The sequence below is a fragment of the Cervus canadensis genome, chromosome 8 (genome assembly GCF_019320065.1).
Source record: "Cervus canadensis isolate Bull #8, Minnesota chromosome 8, ASM1932006v1, whole genome shotgun sequence".
In the NCBI taxonomy this organism is placed as follows: domain Eukaryota; kingdom Metazoa; phylum Chordata; class Mammalia; order Artiodactyla; family Cervidae; genus Cervus; species Cervus canadensis.
In genome coordinates, this window is record NC_057393.1 from 27,971,067 (window position 1) to 27,989,680 (window position 18,614).

At 46.4% G+C, this 18,614-nt stretch overlaps 2 protein-coding genes across 3 annotated transcripts in view; one reads left to right on the top strand and one right to left on the bottom strand.

The window, feature by feature from the left end:
* Window positions 1-4,026: 4,026 nt before the first annotated feature.
* Window positions 4,027-6,751, bottom strand: HPS6 (HPS6 biogenesis of lysosomal organelles complex 2 subunit 3). The gene has a single exon (XM_043476835.1). It carries the CDS (start codon window positions 6,606-6,608, stop codon window positions 4,203-4,205), a length of 2,406 nt encoding a protein of 801 aa, XP_043332770.1. The 5' UTR covers window positions 6,609-6,751; the 3' UTR covers window positions 4,027-4,202.
* Window positions 6,752-8,640: 1,889 nt separating this feature from the next.
* ARMH3 (armadillo like helical domain containing 3) overlaps window positions 8,641-18,614 on the top strand; it is a 171,059-nt gene continuing 161,085 nt past the window's right edge. For both annotated transcript variants that reach the window (XM_043475627.1, XM_043475628.1), the window contains exon 1: window positions 8,641-8,773. The gene's annotated coding sequence lies outside the window, so the exon portion shown is untranslated. The remainder of the gene's footprint in view (window positions 8,774-18,614) is intronic.

Sequence of the window (18,614 nt, forward strand, 5' to 3'; positions counted from 1 at the left end):
TTCACATTTTGAGCCTAAAGTGGGACTTTATTGATTTTGAATAAAATCCGGCATCTTTTTCCTATATTTCAAATTCATATAAAATACAACCACAGTATGCCTTCTGAGAAAAATCTGCTGTGCCCTCAACTTCCTCTTTGGTTGGATCTGGTAGCTGGGGCAGTTTCCACCCTGGACAAGAAGCATCCTGGCAGCTCAGGTTCCTCCCTCTTCTGGAATAGTATCTACTAGGACACTGTTGTAGTACAAGACCAGGATCCCTTCCCCTCTCCCCCATGATTTTGCTCTCTGAATTCTATCCTGACCTCTTCCTTTTTCCTTGCCCTCAAAAAAACCTTAATTTACCACCTTCAGAGGCTTCCTCAGTCATTAGTCCAGAAATGGGCAAGTGCGTGCTTATTTGAGGCTTTCCAGGTGGCAGGGGTAATGGGTGGAGCTGGCAATGATGAGAATAACCACCAGGGGGAGCCTGTGCCTAAGAAGAGACTGAGTGGGGCCCTGGGGAGCCATGGTGAGGATTTGTCTTCCCCTTTTTCCATGGTAGTGCAGGTGCCAGGCATTCCAGCCTCAGGTGGCTCCCTATGGAGCTGGGAGTCTACAGCTGCCTCCTCCCCACTGTCTGACTCCTTCTTTTTTCCCTGACCATGCAGGGAAAGTGTGGCTGGATCAGAGTATGGGAGGAAAACTGAGTGGTTTGGATACTGCCTACTCTGGCCACCAATTTCTTACAGGCCACATGCAGAGAAAGGGGTGGGCTTTGATCTCTGAACTTGGCAGGCTGGAGAAGACTTGGGTTGCTGTAGTCCTGTGTTCCAGTCACTGGGTGGCACAGAAGCTATGGACTGTGTCTAAACAGTGAACCCCCTGGTGAGGCAAGGGAAAAGTGGGTGGGCAGTAGGGAGATGAAAAAGGGAGGACTGGGCTCCATGGCAGTATGTGCAGGTAGAGGAGCCTCAGGATTTGCTTCCTCTCCTTTGCCCAGACTGCATTCTGGTCTTGTCTAACTTAGTTTCACCTTCAAGTTTTCCAGGGACTACAGCCGAGTCACCTTGAGAGAGTTCCAGAGATGAGGCACACCTGTGGAAATGACTACTCACTGGCCTAGGAGCCTCCTCTTCACCTCCCCAGGGGCCTCAGGCCTTCCTACCACCTCCTGCCTAGGGACCTTGTTGTTGTTGTTTAGTCACTAAGTCAAGTTTGACTCTACTCTTTTGTGCTCCCATGGATTTAGCCCGCCAGGCTCCTCTGTCCATGGGATTCTCCAGGCAAGAATACTGGAGTGGGTTGCCATTTCCTTCTCTAGGGCATCTTCTCGACCCAGGGATTGAACCCATGTCTCCTGCTTGGCAGGGGGATTCTTAACTACTGAGCCACCTGTTTAAAACCTTCAGCCCCAGAATTTCCCCCTTTACCCGGGCACCCAAGATGAAGGACCTCAGCTCCTAAATCCCCCATTTCCCCATGTCCCAATATCCCTATCTAAGGACTCTCTCTACTTTTTTTAAAAATTTGACTGCGCTGGGTCTTAGTTACAGCATATGGGATCTTCGATCTTGCTTGTGGCATGTGGGATCTTTAGTTGTGGCATGTGAAGTGTTGCAGCTTGTGAGATCCAGTTCCCTGACCAGGGATTGAATCCAGGCCCCCTGTATTGGGAGTGTGGAGTCCCAGTCACTGGTCCACCAGGGAAGTCCCCTCTCTCCACTCACCTACCTGTAGCCCTCTGACTCAGGGGCCAACTTTCTGATGGTCCTCTTGCACACTCCACCAGAACCCAGTCACACAATATTTGCATCCCTGAACTGTTCTCCAAAGTCCTGAGGCAAGGTTGGGGGTTGCTTCACCCCACTCATTGGAGCTGGGGCATGAGCAAGGAAAAGAGCAGTCAAATAGCAAGTCTTTAAGAGCAGGTGGAAGTTCCTATTTAAGCCCAGCTGCTCCCCTCAGAGCTGCCAGGCTGGGTGGCTCCCCTATTTGTGTGTGTACACTAAATGCTAAGTTGATTCAGTTGTGTCTGACTCTTTGCACTCCTATGGGCTGTAGCCTGCCAGGTTCCTCTGTCCATGGGGATTCTCCAGGCAAGAATACTGGAGTGGGTACCCACTCTCTCCTCCAGAGGACTTTCTGACCCAGGGATTGAACCTGCGTCTCCTGCGTTGGCAGGCGGATTCTTTAACACTGAGCTACTGCAGTTACTAGCTGAGCGCAAAGCCAAGTGGCAGTCCTTACCTTGGGCCCAAGCCATGGACAAGGGATGCCTGGGGAGTCTGGGATGATGCTGAGTAGCAGCACCCAGAGTCCCACCCTAAGCCCAGAACCCAGCTGAGGAGTCCCTTGGGTAGCAGCAGGTAGAGGGCCAAGGCCTCTTCAAAGGGGGTCCTGCTGACTAAATCCAGAGGCTCAGAAATCTCTGCTGGAGATGCTCTTGTTTCTTGGTTTAGGCAGTCAGCCTCCAAGCAACCCTGCTCCAGTGACTTTTGTTACTAAGCCAGAGGTCTCTGCAGATAGCTCTCCTGTTTGTGGTCAACCTTCCCCTTAACCAGTGGCTGCTCCAGGAATCCTAGGGAGGACAAGCATGGCCCCAGAGCCTAGCACAATTCCTACTTAGGAACAGAAGGGTCTTGGGGAAAGGAAGTGTGAACCTTGGCAAATCCCCCTCCTCACAACAGGCTAGAGGAAGAATGAGCCAGGAATGAGAAGTGCATTCAAGCCCAAGCCAGCATCAGCTGTAGGGCTATACAGTGAGTAAATGAGTGAGTGAGTGAAATCGCTCAGTCGTGTCTGACTCTTTGTGTCCGACTGTAGGGCTATACAGTAAGATGGTTCAAATCATAGAACTCCTACTTTCTAGTTGCCTGACCCTGGTCAAGTAGTCTTTCTAAATCTCTTTCCTCACCTGTAAAATGGGGATTAGTACTTTCCTGATGGGGTTATTAGAAACATTATAAAAGACGGACTATTTATAAAGGCTAGCAGAATACTCATAAATGTTAATTATTAATATTTTCATTATCGGAAGTGGCCACTTTAGCCAACAGTTCAGATTCAACCACTCCCTCTATGACCAACTCTATGAGGTCCTTAGCTGTTCAAACACACAAACTATGTATTCATTTCTGGAGTGTTTTCCAACACCAACCATCAGTTCTCTGTGGACGTCAACTGGGTGTTCTGCAAGTCAACTCAGTTCTGATACTAACTACATGGAGTTAGCATAGGCCCCACAGGTTAAGGGCTCAATTCCACAAGACCACCTTCACTTCCAATACCAGTCACAAGTCACTGATACTTCTGACTGGCTGGCTATAAATTGCGAGATCCCATACTATAAATTGGGCTTCCCTGGTGGCTCAGCTGGTAAAGAATCCACCTGCAATATGGGAGACCTGGGTTTGATCCCTGGGTTGGGAAGATCCCCTGGAGAAGGGAAAGGCTACCCACTCCAGTATTCTGGCCTGGAGAACTCCATGGACTATTCCATCGGGTCGCAGAGTCGGACAGGACTGAGCAACTTTTACTTTCACTTTCATGCTATAAATTGGTTTGACAATTTGCTAGAATGGTAACAAAACCCAGGAAAATACTTATGTTTACAGGTTTATTAAAGAATACAACTGCCAGATAGAAGAGATGTATTGGGCAAAGAATTGTGTGGGGGATGTGCATGGGGCTTTCATGCCCTTTCTGGGTACATCACTGTTCCAGCACCTTAATGAGTTCATCAAGCCAGTTCATCAAATTTCCCTGTTCAGGAGTTTTTATAGAGCTTAATCTCTAGTCCCATTCCCCTCCCAGGAGGCTGAGGATGGGCTGAAACTTTCAACCCTTTCACCACTTGGTCTTTCTGCTGACCATCCCTTATCCTGATGCTAGGGGTCCCCACTTTTAGTAGCAGTATAAGTTTACCTTATTAATATAAATGCAGGTTTGATATAAAGGGGTTTGTTATAACAAAGACACTTCTTTCACGCATATCACTCAGGAAATTCTACGAGTTTTAGAAGCTTTGTGCCAAGACAGAAACCTAAGGACAAAAACCAAAGATGTTTATTATACCATTTTATATATATGTATACATACATATACATATATATATATATATAAACTGCTCAGAAGAGAGGAGTATTGCACATACAGGTCCCACTCTGGCTCCTCCAACTCCTAGGCACCTTTCCCTGATCACTGTGTCCCAGAGACAATTTTCAGCCTGTGTCAGTCACATAGAGACCCTGTCCAGATGGTGCCCAGGCCTCCAGGCCTGGGTGGTCTGATGCCTGGAGGGCTGACACCCGAGGTGGGGTGGGGGGTGGAGTGCCTGGGTCCCACAGAATGTCCTCATATAAGCTTAGAACTGGGCCAGAGGCTCGTCCTTGAGTCCCAGTCTGCTTCAGCAGGGCTCTGAGCAAGCCCACAGTGAGAGGGGGCTCTGCCCCAGGCTCAGGGAATGGGGCGGGGGGCTCCAACTCATCTGGGAGGTGTGTCCGCAGTAGAAGCAGGAGTTCAGCTGGAGCTAGGTCTGGTGGGCACAGGCGGCAAAGCAGGGGGAGGTGAGCATCAAGCCGACGATGCCGGGCAAATTCGGCCAAGAGCAGTTTGAAGATCTCGCTTCGAAGCAGGGGGCTGGAGGGGCTGAGGGCCAGGCCAGCCTCCAAAGCCCGCTCCCACTGTTCCTTTTGCACCAGCTGCCCCACAGCTTGGAGCACAGCTTTGGGCCGCCCACTGCCCAAAAGTAGGTCTAGCTCCAGTGCTTCAGGCCTAGTCCCCTCCTCACCCAGTACTGCCAGGGCTCGGCGATAGAGGGGCAGCCCTGGGCCTCCTGCACCCCAGCCAGGCCCTCCCTGTTGCTGGGCCAGCTCCACAAAGGGTGGCAGCCATTGTGGCTCCAGCCGGCAGAGGCACTGGCACAGGAGTTCAAAGGGGGGCAGTATGCCATTGGGTGGTTCTTTTCCAGCTGCTGTAACCCCCAATACCTTCTTCCACACATCGGGGGGAGCTTGGGACCTCAGATGGCCATTGCCATCTGGCTGGAGCTGCAGGACCCTGAGGATGGCACCCCAGGCTGCTGTAGGGAGGGCTTGGAAAATGGTGTTGAGCTGGGCCAGCTGGTCTCCCATCAACTCAGTCCTCAGCAGCCGTGCCACTTCGTGCTCTGCCAGCTCAGTCCAGCCAGCCTCCTCCTCATCCCCAGCCACTAGCTGGGCTTTGAGCTGTTCTAAGCCCCTGTAATCCCGAAGCTCGGCCCTCAGTGTGGCCAACAGTGCTGATGGGGACACATGGCCCTGGAGGATGGATGCCAGGGCCTGAGGTGCCCGGAATGTGCTGTTTTGTCGCAGTTCCTCTGGGGTGAGCTGGGCACCCCGCAGGCTCCGTCGCTGGTAGTACTTGCTGGCCTCCTCAAACACCATATCTTCAGCTGAAGGCAGCTCAAGGCTTTGTGGGATTTTCCAGCCTACTTGAAACAGACCCATAGCTGAAAGCAAACGAAGACCCCCTCGAGTCTCCAGCTCTTCCTGATCTTCCATGCCAGGGGCGGGGGGTTCCAGCAGATGTACTCGGTCTGTACTCAGGATCTTCCTCTCCAGCAGCTGCCCACTGCCCATGTCCAGCAGTTCCAGTGTGGAGCCCAGCACACAGGCCAGAGTGCCATGAAATGTGCCCAGTGCTGCAGACCCTGCCAGGCTGGCAGGTGCCTCCTGCAGGGTGCCAACAGTCCGGGAGCCACCGTGGGGCTGTACCAGGCTTACGGTGCCCCTGAAGTCAAGCCACATCAGGCCCTGGGGAGTTGGGGCCCAGGTATGTACAGTCAATGGCTGCCTGGGGGACAGCAGTCCAGGAAGGCCTCGGAGCAGTGTCCTGAAGTCCCATGTGTCCCCTCTTCCAGGATTCAGGCTTTTACTGTGGGAGAGGCCAAGACATGGGGCGGCCACCACTACCTTGCCCTTGCTTGGGCTCCAGATGAGCAGAATATGACCCAAGCCAGGCCAGGTGGTGGCAGTGGGCACCAGGAAGAGGTCCTTGCGGGAGGTCAGCAGCCCGAAAGCGGGGCAGTGGTGCAGCAGTATGTGTGTGCTGCCCAGGTTGGTGCCGGCCTCCCCGCTGGGCTCGAGGGTCCTGACGCACACACAGTGGCTGAAAGCCACTGCGGGAGGCCCTAACTGGCTCTCAGCGCCGGCCTGCCGCTCCTCGCACCACACCAGGCGGCCTCGGGGCGCCGCCACGGCCACCACACGGGCTCCACCTCCAGGACACAGCTCGGTGCTCTGCAGCAGCCGCCAGCCGGGCCCCACCCCCGAGCCCCACACCTCTACTAGGCCACTCTCCCACACTAGGACTAGCGCCGATCGCGCCGGCCACGGCAGAAGCAAGGCGTCTAGAGGGGAGGGCTGGCCAGGCGGCCAGGCACTTTCCAGCTCCGCGCCGGGTCCACGCACCGCGACCAGCAGTTGCGGGGCTGGTGATCCCGGAGGTCGCAGCAACAGTAGGTGGCGGCCGTCTGGGCTGCAGCGAACTCGGACGGCTGGGTCCCCGGCTAGCAACTCCCGGAGCCGGGCCGCGCCGCTGAAGTTGCTCAGATCTGAGAGCAAGCGCAGAGTCCCCGCACGCTTCATGGTGCCGCCCGCGCCGGAGCACGCCTAGGCCCGCCGCACCGTAGGGCAAGGCCCGTCTCTCAGTCCCGGGTTCCCGCGGGAAGTCGAGGATGGGGTTGAGACTTCCGTCCCCGGTCGACTGGGCGAGCCAAGGCCGGGTTAAGACTCAGCCCCGCCCAGCCCCGCCCCTCACGGCTAGCTCTAGACCAGCGCCTGTTTTACGCCCTGCCGGCAAAACACCGCCCATCAAGGGGGTGGGGGCGGCTACAGGGGCATAGCTGTGGGAGGAGCCGCGAGAGCACCCAAAGGTCTCAGAGCCTCCGACCTCGCCAACCCTGGGGACGCTTTCAGAGGCTGGCTGCCTCAGGCCCCAGGAAGCCGGGGAGTGGCCCACAGTCTGACTAAAGAATCCGGATTCCAGCCCTTTCAGTATCCAACTCCTAACGCTTCCCTTCCCTCCAAGCCACGCTCTCTCATTCCAATTTATTCAGGAAATTTTTTATTGAGCACCTACTAAATGCCTGGCTTTGGGGAGACAAACCTGAACAAAAGAGAAAAGCTCAGCTTCATGGAATGACAATCTAGTGGAAAAAACAATAGCTAGTACTTTCTTAGCACGTACTGTGACTCCTACCCCCTCTTAAAGATGAGGGAAATGGGGGGAAAAAATAAGGGAAATGAAGCACAGAGAGATAAGGTACATTGACCAAGATCACACACCTATTAAGCAGTAGAGATAGAGGTAGGATTTCAACCACACGCAATCTGGGTCTAGGGTCATTGCACCAAACCATTTTATCAACAACCCATCCAAACTAACATTGTGCTAGAAAACAAAATTAAAACATACTTTAATGGTACTGAGTCTGTGTGTAATCTCTTCAGCACCTACAAATTGATATGCAAGAGTTCTTTCCACCCCAGATTGCCTTCTCAGATGCTGTAGTATTCTTCTGTCCTCCAAGTCCAGTCCATGAGCCTTGCCCCTCCCTCCCTTTCTGCACAACTTCCCTGAGAATTGCATCCATATCTGTTTCATCAGCCTCATTTTGTCCTCGTGCTCTCAGTACGGAGAAGGAAATGGCAACCCACTCCAGTATTCTTGCCTAGAGAATCCTGTGGACAGAGGAGCCTGGTGGGCTGCCATCTATGGGGTTGCACAGAGTCGGAAACGACTGAAATGACTTAGCAGCAGTAGCAGCTCTCAACATACAAACACTCGCCAGTTTGTCCTGTTTTGGAAGCCACTCTTTCATTCTTATTTCCCCCAACTGTCACCCCTATTACTCCTTCTCCCTTTACACTCAAGTTTCTTGCAGATTTAGCATTTGTTGTCTCTACTTTCTCTCCTTCCATTCATTTCTCAAACCACTACTTATCAGAAGCAGATTTTCCTGAGGTCTCCAAGGTATTTTAGTTTCCTTTTCTCTTTGAGACATTTGACAACTTCCTTACTGAAAGTCTCTCCTGTAGTTTCCACAGCATTTTCTTCCCCTCTAATTTTCCTCCTTTTTAGATAGTACTATATCCAGAACTTTGTTATTGGTTCCTCTTTCTCCACCATCCTTTAAATGCTGGTTTAAAGTTCCGTTTGGGGCCCTTTTCTCTCTGCCCCCACCCCCCATTATTATTATTATTATTTTTTAACCCTCTTCCTAGACCATTTCTTTCCTTCTTGTGGCTTGAACCATTACCACTAGGACAATGGCTCCAAAATATTTATCTACAGCCAAGATATCTCTGCAGAATTCCAACAGAAGACATCCAAACGTCTACTAAATACTTTTGCCTGGATATTTAATAGACATTTCCTAAACATCATCTTCCTCCCCAAACTTGCCGATTTCAGAATTTGCCATATTTAAAGAAACTGCTAATTCAACTTGTATCCAGTAGACTCCTGATATAGGTTCCTTTTGCTAATTTCTTTCTCGCGGTGCATTTCGGGAATCGTAGTCTTTGTGATGCTTGCTGGGAATCGTGGTCCGAGCCAGCCTCAGGCAGCGGGAGCCGGCGAACCTGTCAGCGGCAGGCTTTAGGACCCAGCGGGACACGACGGGCTGGGGGGAAGGGTCGGGGGAGGTCGGGAGCGCGTCCGTGAGCCCGGAGCAGCGGCGGTATCGGTGGCGTCGGGAGCGAGCGGACCCGGGAGCGGCGCGGGTGGTGGAGGAGGAGCCAGGGGCTCGGTAAGCGTTGCCGGCCCGGGCAGGTTTCCGAACCTGGCCAACCTCTGCGGGTCCTGCCATACTAGGCCTTGGCCCTGAAGAGGCCCTGGGGGCGGGGCCTGCGCTCGCCGGGGGTACTACGCGGGGAGAGGGAGGGAGGCAGGGCAGCTGCTGAGGCGGGCGGAGGCTGCGTGCGGCGGGGAGGGTGGGCCCCGAACGGCGGAGCGGAGCAAGAAGCCGAGCGCTCCTCCTGCAGCCGGTCCCTCTAACTCTCCAGTGCCGCTTCGGGTCCCTGGTGGGCTCTCCTGGCAGCCGAGGCGCTGACCTTTGACCCCGGCACGAGGCTGACCCGGACTCCTCAGGCTACCTTGAGAGCTTTTCTCCCCGGTTGTTCCCACCCGAGTGGTGTTCACCCAATCCGAGTGGCCTTCACCCCATCCTGGCCCTGAGGTGAGGGCGCGGAGTAAGACCCAGGAGAAGGGCTAGAGGAAGCCCTGTGTGCCGGAGTGTTCAGGTGTCCCGGAAGGGCTCCATCCTGTCCTCTTTTACCGTCGAGCTTCAGCCCACCCTTCACACAAAGCTACCATGTTTTGTCTCGCTAACTAGGTGTGAACCGGGGAAACGAACCTGTTCCCAATAAGGTGTAGGAAAGAAACAGGAAATAAAAGCTGGTTCCTTGGGGAAGGAGAACTATGGGAGGCTGAGGAGTGCTGCCTCTCGACGTGGAGAAGTAGAGGCTTGGGCAGGGCCCAGTAAATGTGGATCATCTGACCCGCCCCAGTTCCTCCTCTCCAGGAAAAGTTTTGCGTGTAGTGAGAGCTGTTTCTTTGCTATTCTGTACTCTCACTGACTTTGTAAAGGAGGGCAAGTAGGGTTTTTGTCTGCTGTTAATTTAGCTCAAGTTAATTGGGATTATTTTCGGTGTGCCTTCAGTTGGTCTTGTGTGCACCGCACCTCCTGTGTGAGGGCTTTTCCAGATATCAGATCAGTCTAGAAGAAAGGATGATTCTTTTTGTTAGGATTGTGAACGAGTACTCTTAATCTTTCCTTAATGAACAGGGGAGCCTTTAAGGTATTTTCATAGGATGTTTAGGCATTGTAATTCATATACTCGTTAGACATTTGAATAGTAATAATAAAACCTCTTGAAAACTCAAAGCAGTGTTATGAAAGTTACTTTTATACAGAGCCAAGTTCAGAAATCCATAAAATTTGGGAAAACTAACCAAATAACAAATTGATCCAGGATATATGAGGGTGAACTCTATTCAACACACATTTATGGAGCACTTATCTGGGGTTAGATATATGAGTATCAGGCCTCTTGCCTTCAGAGATGGCCCACACTGTGGAGTGTGTTTCTTAAGATAAATCCATTTCTTACTTTAAAAAAAAGAAAGATGACCGTCTTTCCTCAAGAACGTCAGAGAGACATATTCACATGAAAGTTGTAGTGCTTCGTGTTACATATCCATTTAAAGGAATTTATTGGATGTGAAGGAAATGTTACCATTGCCTGGAGAGTCAGGGCAATCTGCAGGGAGGAAGTATTTGAGTTGGGTGTTGGAAAATGAAAAAGCTCCTGGGAAAATAATGTCTATTTCTTTATAAGGAATTTGGGCAGGTAAGGGAAGGCGTTCCAGTTGGAGACAACAGCATGAGCAAAGACATGGTGGAAGTCAGGAAAGAAAATAACATGACGTTTAAATGTCAGATTTATGTCTGACATAAATAAATAAATAAATACAACAATTAATTTAAAATAGTTAAAATATTAAAGTATTAAATTATTTTAATATTTTAAATTTATTTAAATTTAAGTAATTTAAAAATATTTAAATTTAAAATATTAAAGTATTAAATATATTAAATTAAAATATTAAAAATAATTAAAATAAATAAAAATAATGTCTAAATTTTTCTGAAACAGAATGTGTGGTGGGGAAATTGCCTGGAGGTGAGACTGAAAAGAGAGCCGGGAGCCATTGGAACTTTTTAATGTTAGGGAGCAACAGAAGTGCAGATTAAAGTAATGGAGAAATGAGGCAGTGAGACTAACTAGAGTTGTTGCAATTGCCTGAGAGTCTCAAGTGTGGCAGTGGGAATGAAGAGGAGGGGGAATGGATTTTAGAAGTATTTCTGAGATAGCTGCGATAGGACTTAGTGACTGTTTAGGGAGAGACAGTGGGCTAAGCTTTCTAATTTGAGAAATTGGGTAAATGGGAATTTCATTGACCAGGATATGAATTAGAAAAAGTAGAGCAGATTTTTTAAAGGGTTGGGAGGCTATAGAAAGAGGTATAGTGGAGATAGTCTGATATGCTGAGATCAAGTTAATTGTGGGATATACTCATGGACAAGTTAGTAGGCAGCTGGAAATACAGAGGCCTGGTGAGCTTTATATTTTGGCAGTAGCTTGGAGGAAGGACATACGTGAAAAAGCTCCTGGGAAAATAATGTCTATTTCTTTATAAGGAATTATTTGAATAGGTACTTCTTTCACTTTATAGTGAGCATCTCAAGGCAGGGACCATACCTCTAATTTTGTGTCCTTTTTCCCTTAGACCATGCTCATGTTGTTATAAGGTCTTGGTAAGTGTTAGTTGTTGAGCCAACAGGAAATCCATTTACTTTGCTAGGTTGCTGTTACCTTTTGTGCTTTCCTTTAAGAAGATGATGGGAGTCTGTCTTATAATTTTCATTTTATACTTAGGTGGTATTCATGAGGCTTGTATTGTTCAACAGGAAAGGAGATGAAGAAGGTGTAAGTGACGTTGTGCTGCTTGAGGAAGTTCAGGGCTTGAGCAGGAGATAGACAGTATTAATTTACAAGAGCTCCTGCTCTTGAGAAGAGGATCTTACAATGAATTCTCATTCTGGGAGCTGTCAGAAAAAGGTGATTTTCAATCACCGTTTTCTGAAATCCTGTCAGTTTGAAGTTGGTTCCTCCTTCTGAAGGTACAAGTGCATTCCTTCTTACGTAAAATCATTTGAAAGGGAACCTGAGATAGTCATGTTTGTTTCAACCTCTTCATCTGTATTGTTAATTTGTGAAAGTAGGCAGACTTAGTAGATTCTGATGGGACCAGATTGAATTCTCTTCTGTGGAGCTATTTCACTTTTAGTAGGTGCAGACTGTGACCCAGAGTAGAGATTGGGGAAATTGTGGTTTTCGCCACTTGCTGCTTAGTCTTGGGCAAGTCCCGTGAGTTAATTCCACTTTCAAGTGTAGGCTAGACACCCGCTCTGAGGTAAACACTGTACAGAGCATAGGAGCACACACAAGATACGGATGCTGCCGCATAGTGGCTCATGTGCTTATAACTGAATCAGGCTGGTTCTGTCCTAGCATCTAGAAAATAGGGGTGATGCTTGTCAGATGTAAAGTGGGAATGTGACATAAATGAATATCAGTTTGGAGTTTCCATAGAATTTTAACTGAGTCTAGATTTTTGAATGTTCTACTAGTAAGCACTTATTTTTTTTTTGCACTAACACGATGTTCTCATAGAGTTACCAGAAAGATTTAGTGGCTTTACTACTTATTACTTGGGCAAAGTAAAATTCTCAGTGTAAAATTATGGTATTAGTACCTACTTCATTTGCTTGTTGTAAGGATTAATACAGTGTATTTAAATCACTTAGAATAGTGCCAAGTATATAGTAAGTACTCAGTAGTAGTATTTATTATTATATACCACCTTGAGTGGGAGGCTGTGCTCTGAAAGATAAGGAGAAATGAATGGTGAATTCCATCCCCAGTAATTAAAAGAAATGATAGAACAAAAGGGTTGTGGCCTGTCGTGGAGCTCTCTATGAAGAAAATTTAGGGGGACTTCCCTGGAGATCCAGTGGTTAAGACTTTGCGCTCCCACTTTAGGGTGGAAGGGTTGGATCCCTGGTTGGGGAACTAAGATCCCACATGCCGTGTGGTGTGGCCGAAAAAAAAAAAAAAAGACCACCTGAAGGGGATTTAGAGAGGCAGCTTCAAGAATTCAGGTCTCACTCTATTTTCCTTTTGGGGGTATAAAAGACTTGAAGTGACTAGCAGTAAAAATCCATTAAAACGGAAAGGAGTTACATGCTGGTTTCAGACCCAGTCTGGGGGTAGACTTAGGGGAACCCATGTCCCATGCTACTGAGAGAAGGTATGACAGGGAGTCATGTGGATCATGAATTTGTGAATCCAATTAGTGAGCTAAATCCTTGGGGCCTTCAGAAAGGAAGAGGCGATACAGGAGCTAGTTTGAGAAATGAAAGGTTGGGATTTGAAGGTAAAAATGCCTTGCATTATAGTTTTACACGGGAGTGTGGGATGCCTTGCAGAAGGACATAGGGAGCAGATAACTTTTGCCTAAAAATTAAAAACACAAACCCTCACATCTAGAGGAACTAGGGAAATTTTTTAAGAGAGTCAGAAGACTCTTTCTGACTTGGTAAACTTATTGTCTCCTTTTGTGTATTGGGTGAATGGCTCATGATCAGAATTGGAGTGGTGTTATCTGACTCAGCCACAACTTCTGGGCAGACAGGATTTTCATCTCCTTCAGGAGGCACTGTGGACTACTATAGTCAATGTATTCCGTAGTGATCTTTCACAGATGGGAAAACAGGGGCTAAGATCCTGAGAAAAGGGGATGGTGTTGGTGAGTAATATTGGGAGAATGAGGCGGAAGTAGGTGAGGATTGCCCCAGTGCCTCTCCTGGAGATGGCAGAAGTTTTATTCATCCTCTCAAAAGTCTGTCCAGATGCTACTTTCTTTTGAAGGCTTGTTTTAAGGCTTAGATGAGTACTTCTCAAACTTTAGTGAACATCAGAGTTATTTGGTGCAGGGTCTTTTAACCTCAGCATTATTGACTTATTGGACCAGATAATTCTTTGTGTGGTAACTGTCCTGTACACTTTAGGGTGTTTAGCATCATCCCTGGCCTCTACCCAGTAGATGCCAGTGGTAACTCCCCTCCCAGTTGTGACAACCCAAAATAGCTCCAGGCAGCGATAGATGTCCCTTGGGAGCCAGAATTGCCCCAATTCAGAACCACTGACTGGGGTCATTATTAGAATGTAGACCTCTAGTTCTTATCTTGAAAAGTCTGTTTCAGTAGTGGGGAGAGGGGTTTAGGAGTCTACATTTCCAGGAGGCATGCCAGGAGATTCTGAAACATGTGATACAGCTCTGCAGGGGTAAAGCGTTTTCATCTTTCTGTCTTGTTTTGTAGTATCTTTCCATTCATAATCCAGCTTTGGTGGAGAATTACCCTCAGAGCACTGGCTTACTTAGCTCAATTAAGTTGTGTTAGTCGCTCAGTTGTGTCCAACTCTTTACAACCACATGGACTGTAGCCTGCGAGGCTTCCTCTGTCCATGGGATTCTCCAGGCAAGAATAGTGGAATGGGTTGCCATTCCCTTCTCCAGGAGATCTTCCCAATCCAGGGATCGAACCCAGGTCTCCTGCATTGTAGGCAGATTCTGTACCATCTGACCCACCAGGGAAGCCGTAGCTCAATTAAAATATAGTATCAATTAGATCCTGTAATGGATATCAATGTATTTCAGCTTTTTTTTTTTCCATTTATTATACTGAATACATCTATCAACTTGAGTAGACACTCAGAGTCTTCTCCAATTTTTCCTTCTAAGTTTTCTACTATTTCATTGATTTGTCTCTTTCACTTCACCGTTATCCATATTTATATACATATGCATGTAGCAGATAGTTCTCTTCTTAGGATGGCACATCTACCTACAGGCAAATAAGTGATGAAACTCAAGATATCTGGATACTCTACAGTTTGTTCATTAAGGTCAGCAAGCATGTACTCTTCCTCCTCACTCACCTGGAACCTCTTCATTTTCTCTGCAGATGCAGCTTTGTTTATGTGTAGGTTACTCTACGTCTGTTCATCTCTGCTCAGTATAGTATAGTGGTTAAGGGCTGAACTCAAACATTAGGCTCTCTGGGTTTGAGTCCCTACTTTCACTTATCCTGATAAGTTTTTTTATTTTTGTTTTTTAACCGCTTCATTCTTTAATTTCCTTATTGTCAGGTTTCCTGGATCATAGGTTGTGAGGATAAAACAATGTGTATAAAGTGCTTAGGACAGTGCTTGGTCTGTAAAAGTGCTAAATAAGTGTCAGCTCTTCAGTGGTTATTTTAGATCAGTGTCCTGTGTGTGTAAGTAGAGTCCCTACTAGGCTTTGTTCTAATGTTCTGCATGGGTGGTGTTAAATTTTCATATATATATACACATATGTGTATGTATATGTGAACACATACATTATTTTGGATCGAGGAATGGTATACATAATGTGAAGTGTATGACTGGATAATTCTTTTACACATGTACATATTTATATGGCTTCCACTCAGGTCAAGATAGAGCACATTTCTGGTACCTCAGAAGGCTACCTTACACTCCATCCCATTCATCTCCCTGCCCAGGGTAACAACTATTCTAATCTCTGTTCCCACAGACTAGTTTTACCTTTTTGAGTTTCATATAAATGAAATCATTAGTTTGTACTCGTTTCTTTCAGACATTTTTTATTCAGTATCTATTAGTTTATCAATATTATTTCAATAGTTCTTTAAAATTTCTGTATAGTATTCTACTGTATATATTATACATATATATATATATATATAATATAATTTTCCCATTCTGCTGCTAATGGACATTTGAATTCTTTTCGTATATTTAGAAAAACTCACACTCAATAGGCTTTACAAAAACCTTTCAAAAAAGGAATATTTATACTCTAGGCACTCTGGCATTTTCTTTTTTAGCCGTGATGTGTGGCATCAGGTTCTTAGTTCCCCAACCAGGGATTGAACCTGGCTCCCCTGCAGTGGAAGCACGTAGCACTAACCACTGGATTGCCAAGGAATTCCCTGGCATTTCTGTTTCTTGAACATGCCAAGTGTGTTTAAGTCTTGGGGCCTTTGAATTTGCTGTTGCCTCTATCTGGAACACTTTTCTGAAGATTTCCACATGGCTGTTTTCTTCTTGTTAGCCTGATCTCAGTCCTCCTATCACTTTTCTTAGAGTCCTTCTTTAATTTGCTATCTGTAGTCCCCCTCGACAATTTGTCTTCAGGATACTTATCATTGTCTCAAGTTGTTTGTTGCCTTTCTTCCTCTACTAGAATGAAAACTCTGAAAGCAGGGATCTTGTTTGTCTTGTTCACTGCTGTACCCTTAATGCTTAGCACCTGAAAGGTGATCAGTATTAGTATTGTTGAATGAATGAATGCATGCCTGATCTGTGCATATTTTTTTCTTCTGGATGCTGGGTACATTTATTTTTTATTAATTTTCCTTCTTTCCATTTGGTCTTTTCTTCCATTCTGGTTGAAATGTTTTGAGGTGTATTTCTGAGCATCTACCTACACTAGTGTTTTAGAGCCTCATCAAGCAGTGAAGTGAGGGTGATACTTGCTACCAGTCCATTACAAGTATGAACCTAAAACTCCAGACCATTACCCTGAAAGCCTATAGAGAGCCGTTCCATACCTCTTCCTATTTTGTTGTGATATGATATTTCAGCTCAGATGGTAAAGAATCTGCTTACAGTGTAGGAAGCCTGTGTTCAATTCCTGGGTCGGGAAGATCCCCTGGCAAAGGGAATGGCAACCCACTCCAGTATTCTTGCCTTGAGGATACCATGGACAGAGGAGTCTGGCAGGCTACAGTGCAAGGGGTCCTACAGAGTAGGACACGACTGAGTGACTAACACACACGCACACAATTTATGTTTAACGCTGTATAACTTTAAGGTATACAACATAATGACTTGATATACATATATATTGTGAAATCATTACCAATGATAAAGTTAGTTAACACATCCATTACCTCACATGGTCACTTTTTTCCTTTTTTTCTTGTGGTGAGAACATTTAATATTTAATGTAGCAACTTTTAGATATATAATACAGTATTGTTAACTACAGTCACCAGGTTTTATGTTAGATTCCCAGAAGTTACTTGTCTTATAACTGGAAGTTTGTACCCTTTGACCAGCATCTCTCATTTGCCCCATTCCCCATCCCCTGTGCAACCACCAGTCTGATCTACTCAATTTCTATTTGTTTTGCTTTTTTTGATTCCACATGCAACAAACAATATTTGTCTTTATCTGTCTGACATTTCATTTAGCCTACTGCCCTCAAGATTCATCTGTGTTGTTGCAAATGGCAAGATTTCCTTCTTTTTTTTATGGCTGAATGATATTCCACTGTATGTATATACCACCTTTTCTTTATCCATTTGTCCAGTGATGGACAGTTAGGTTATTTCCATGGTTTTTTTAATCGTGAATAATGCTGCAGTGAACATGAGAGTGCATCTCTTCAAGATGGTGACTTTATTTTCTTCAGATACATATGGAAGTGGGAGTGCTGGGTCATATGGTAGTTTTATTTTTAGTATTTGAGGAACATCCATACTATTTCCTGTAGTGGCTGTACCAATTTACATCCCCACCAGCAGTGCACAGGGTTCCCTTTTCTGCACATTCTTGCCATGGCTTCTTGCCATGGCTTTTGCTGTTGTTTGTTGTTTAGTCAGTAAATTGTGTCCAACTCTTTGCGACCACATGGACTGTAGCATGCCAGTCTTCCTTGTCTTTCACTGTCTCCCAGAGTTTGCTCAAATTCATGTCCAGTCAGTGATGCTGGGCTTCCCAGGTGGTGGTAGTGGTAAAGAACCCGCCTGCCAATGCAGGTAGATGTAAGAGATGCAGGTTCTATCCCTGGGTCTGGAAGATCCTCTAGAGAAGGGCATGGCAACCCACTCCAGTAATCTTGCCTGGGGAGTTCCATGGATAGAGGAGCCTGGCATGCTGTAGTCCATAGGGTTGTGAAGAGTCGGACACGATTAAGTAACTGAGCATGCAGGCACACATGAGTCGGTGATGCTATCTAAGCATCTCATCTTCTGCCACCCTCTTCTTCTGCTTCCTTCAGTCTTTTCCAGCATCAGGGTCTTTTCCAGTGAGTTGGCTCTTTGCATCAGGTAGCCAAAATAGTGGAGCTTCAGCTTCAGCATTAGTCCTTCCAATGAATATTCAGGGTTGATTAAGATTGACTGGTTTGATCTTGTAGTCCAAGAGACTTTTCAAGAGTCTTCTCCAGCACCACAGTTCGAAGGCATCAATTCTTTGACTCTCAGCCTTCTTGCGGTCCAGCACATATTGGCAAATTGAAGCCAGGAAGAGAAAGGAAACTTATAGAATGAGTGTATAATAGTTGGGACTAAGACTGAAGACTTTTTTAGATATTTTTCCCAGTTTTATTGAGAAATAATTGACATATATCACTGTGTAAGTTTAAGGAGTACAGCATGATGGTTTGATTTATGTGTATTGTGAAATGATTACCTCAATAGATTTAGTTTTTTAACCTTCATCATCTCATGTAGATACAATACCGAGACTTTAATAGATTAATTGATCACTTTGGAAATCAGAGTGAATTTCTATTAAATTAATTTTCTGATACTAGAGTTGGCATATATTGTGCTTAAGAAGACAATAAAATAAATGAGTAACTTGTTAAGTGTAACTAGCATTCCTTGCTTGTGAAACACTGGAAGTATTTGACTTTAGGTTTTATTTATTTATTTTTTGACTTCAGGTTTTAAAATCTTGATATTTAATTATTTTATGCTGTAGGGGTGTGAAGTGACGTGCATTTAAGAAGTCTGTAGCTGGATTGCTTTAAGATATAGTTCTTATTGTATGACTTGGGTTTTTTAGAGAGAAGTTGTATACAGGTCATGGGACCAGCAATTCCTGAGGTTTAGGAATGAAAGACTTCATTGATTTACCATTGAGTTGGGGATTTAAAGCCATTCCTAA

What these genes read in the sequence shown, in the direction of transcription:
- HPS6 (XM_043476835.1), bottom strand. Translation starts at nt 6,608, where the DNA reads ATGAAGCGTGCGGGGACTCTGCGCTTGCTCTCAGATCTGAGCAACTTC.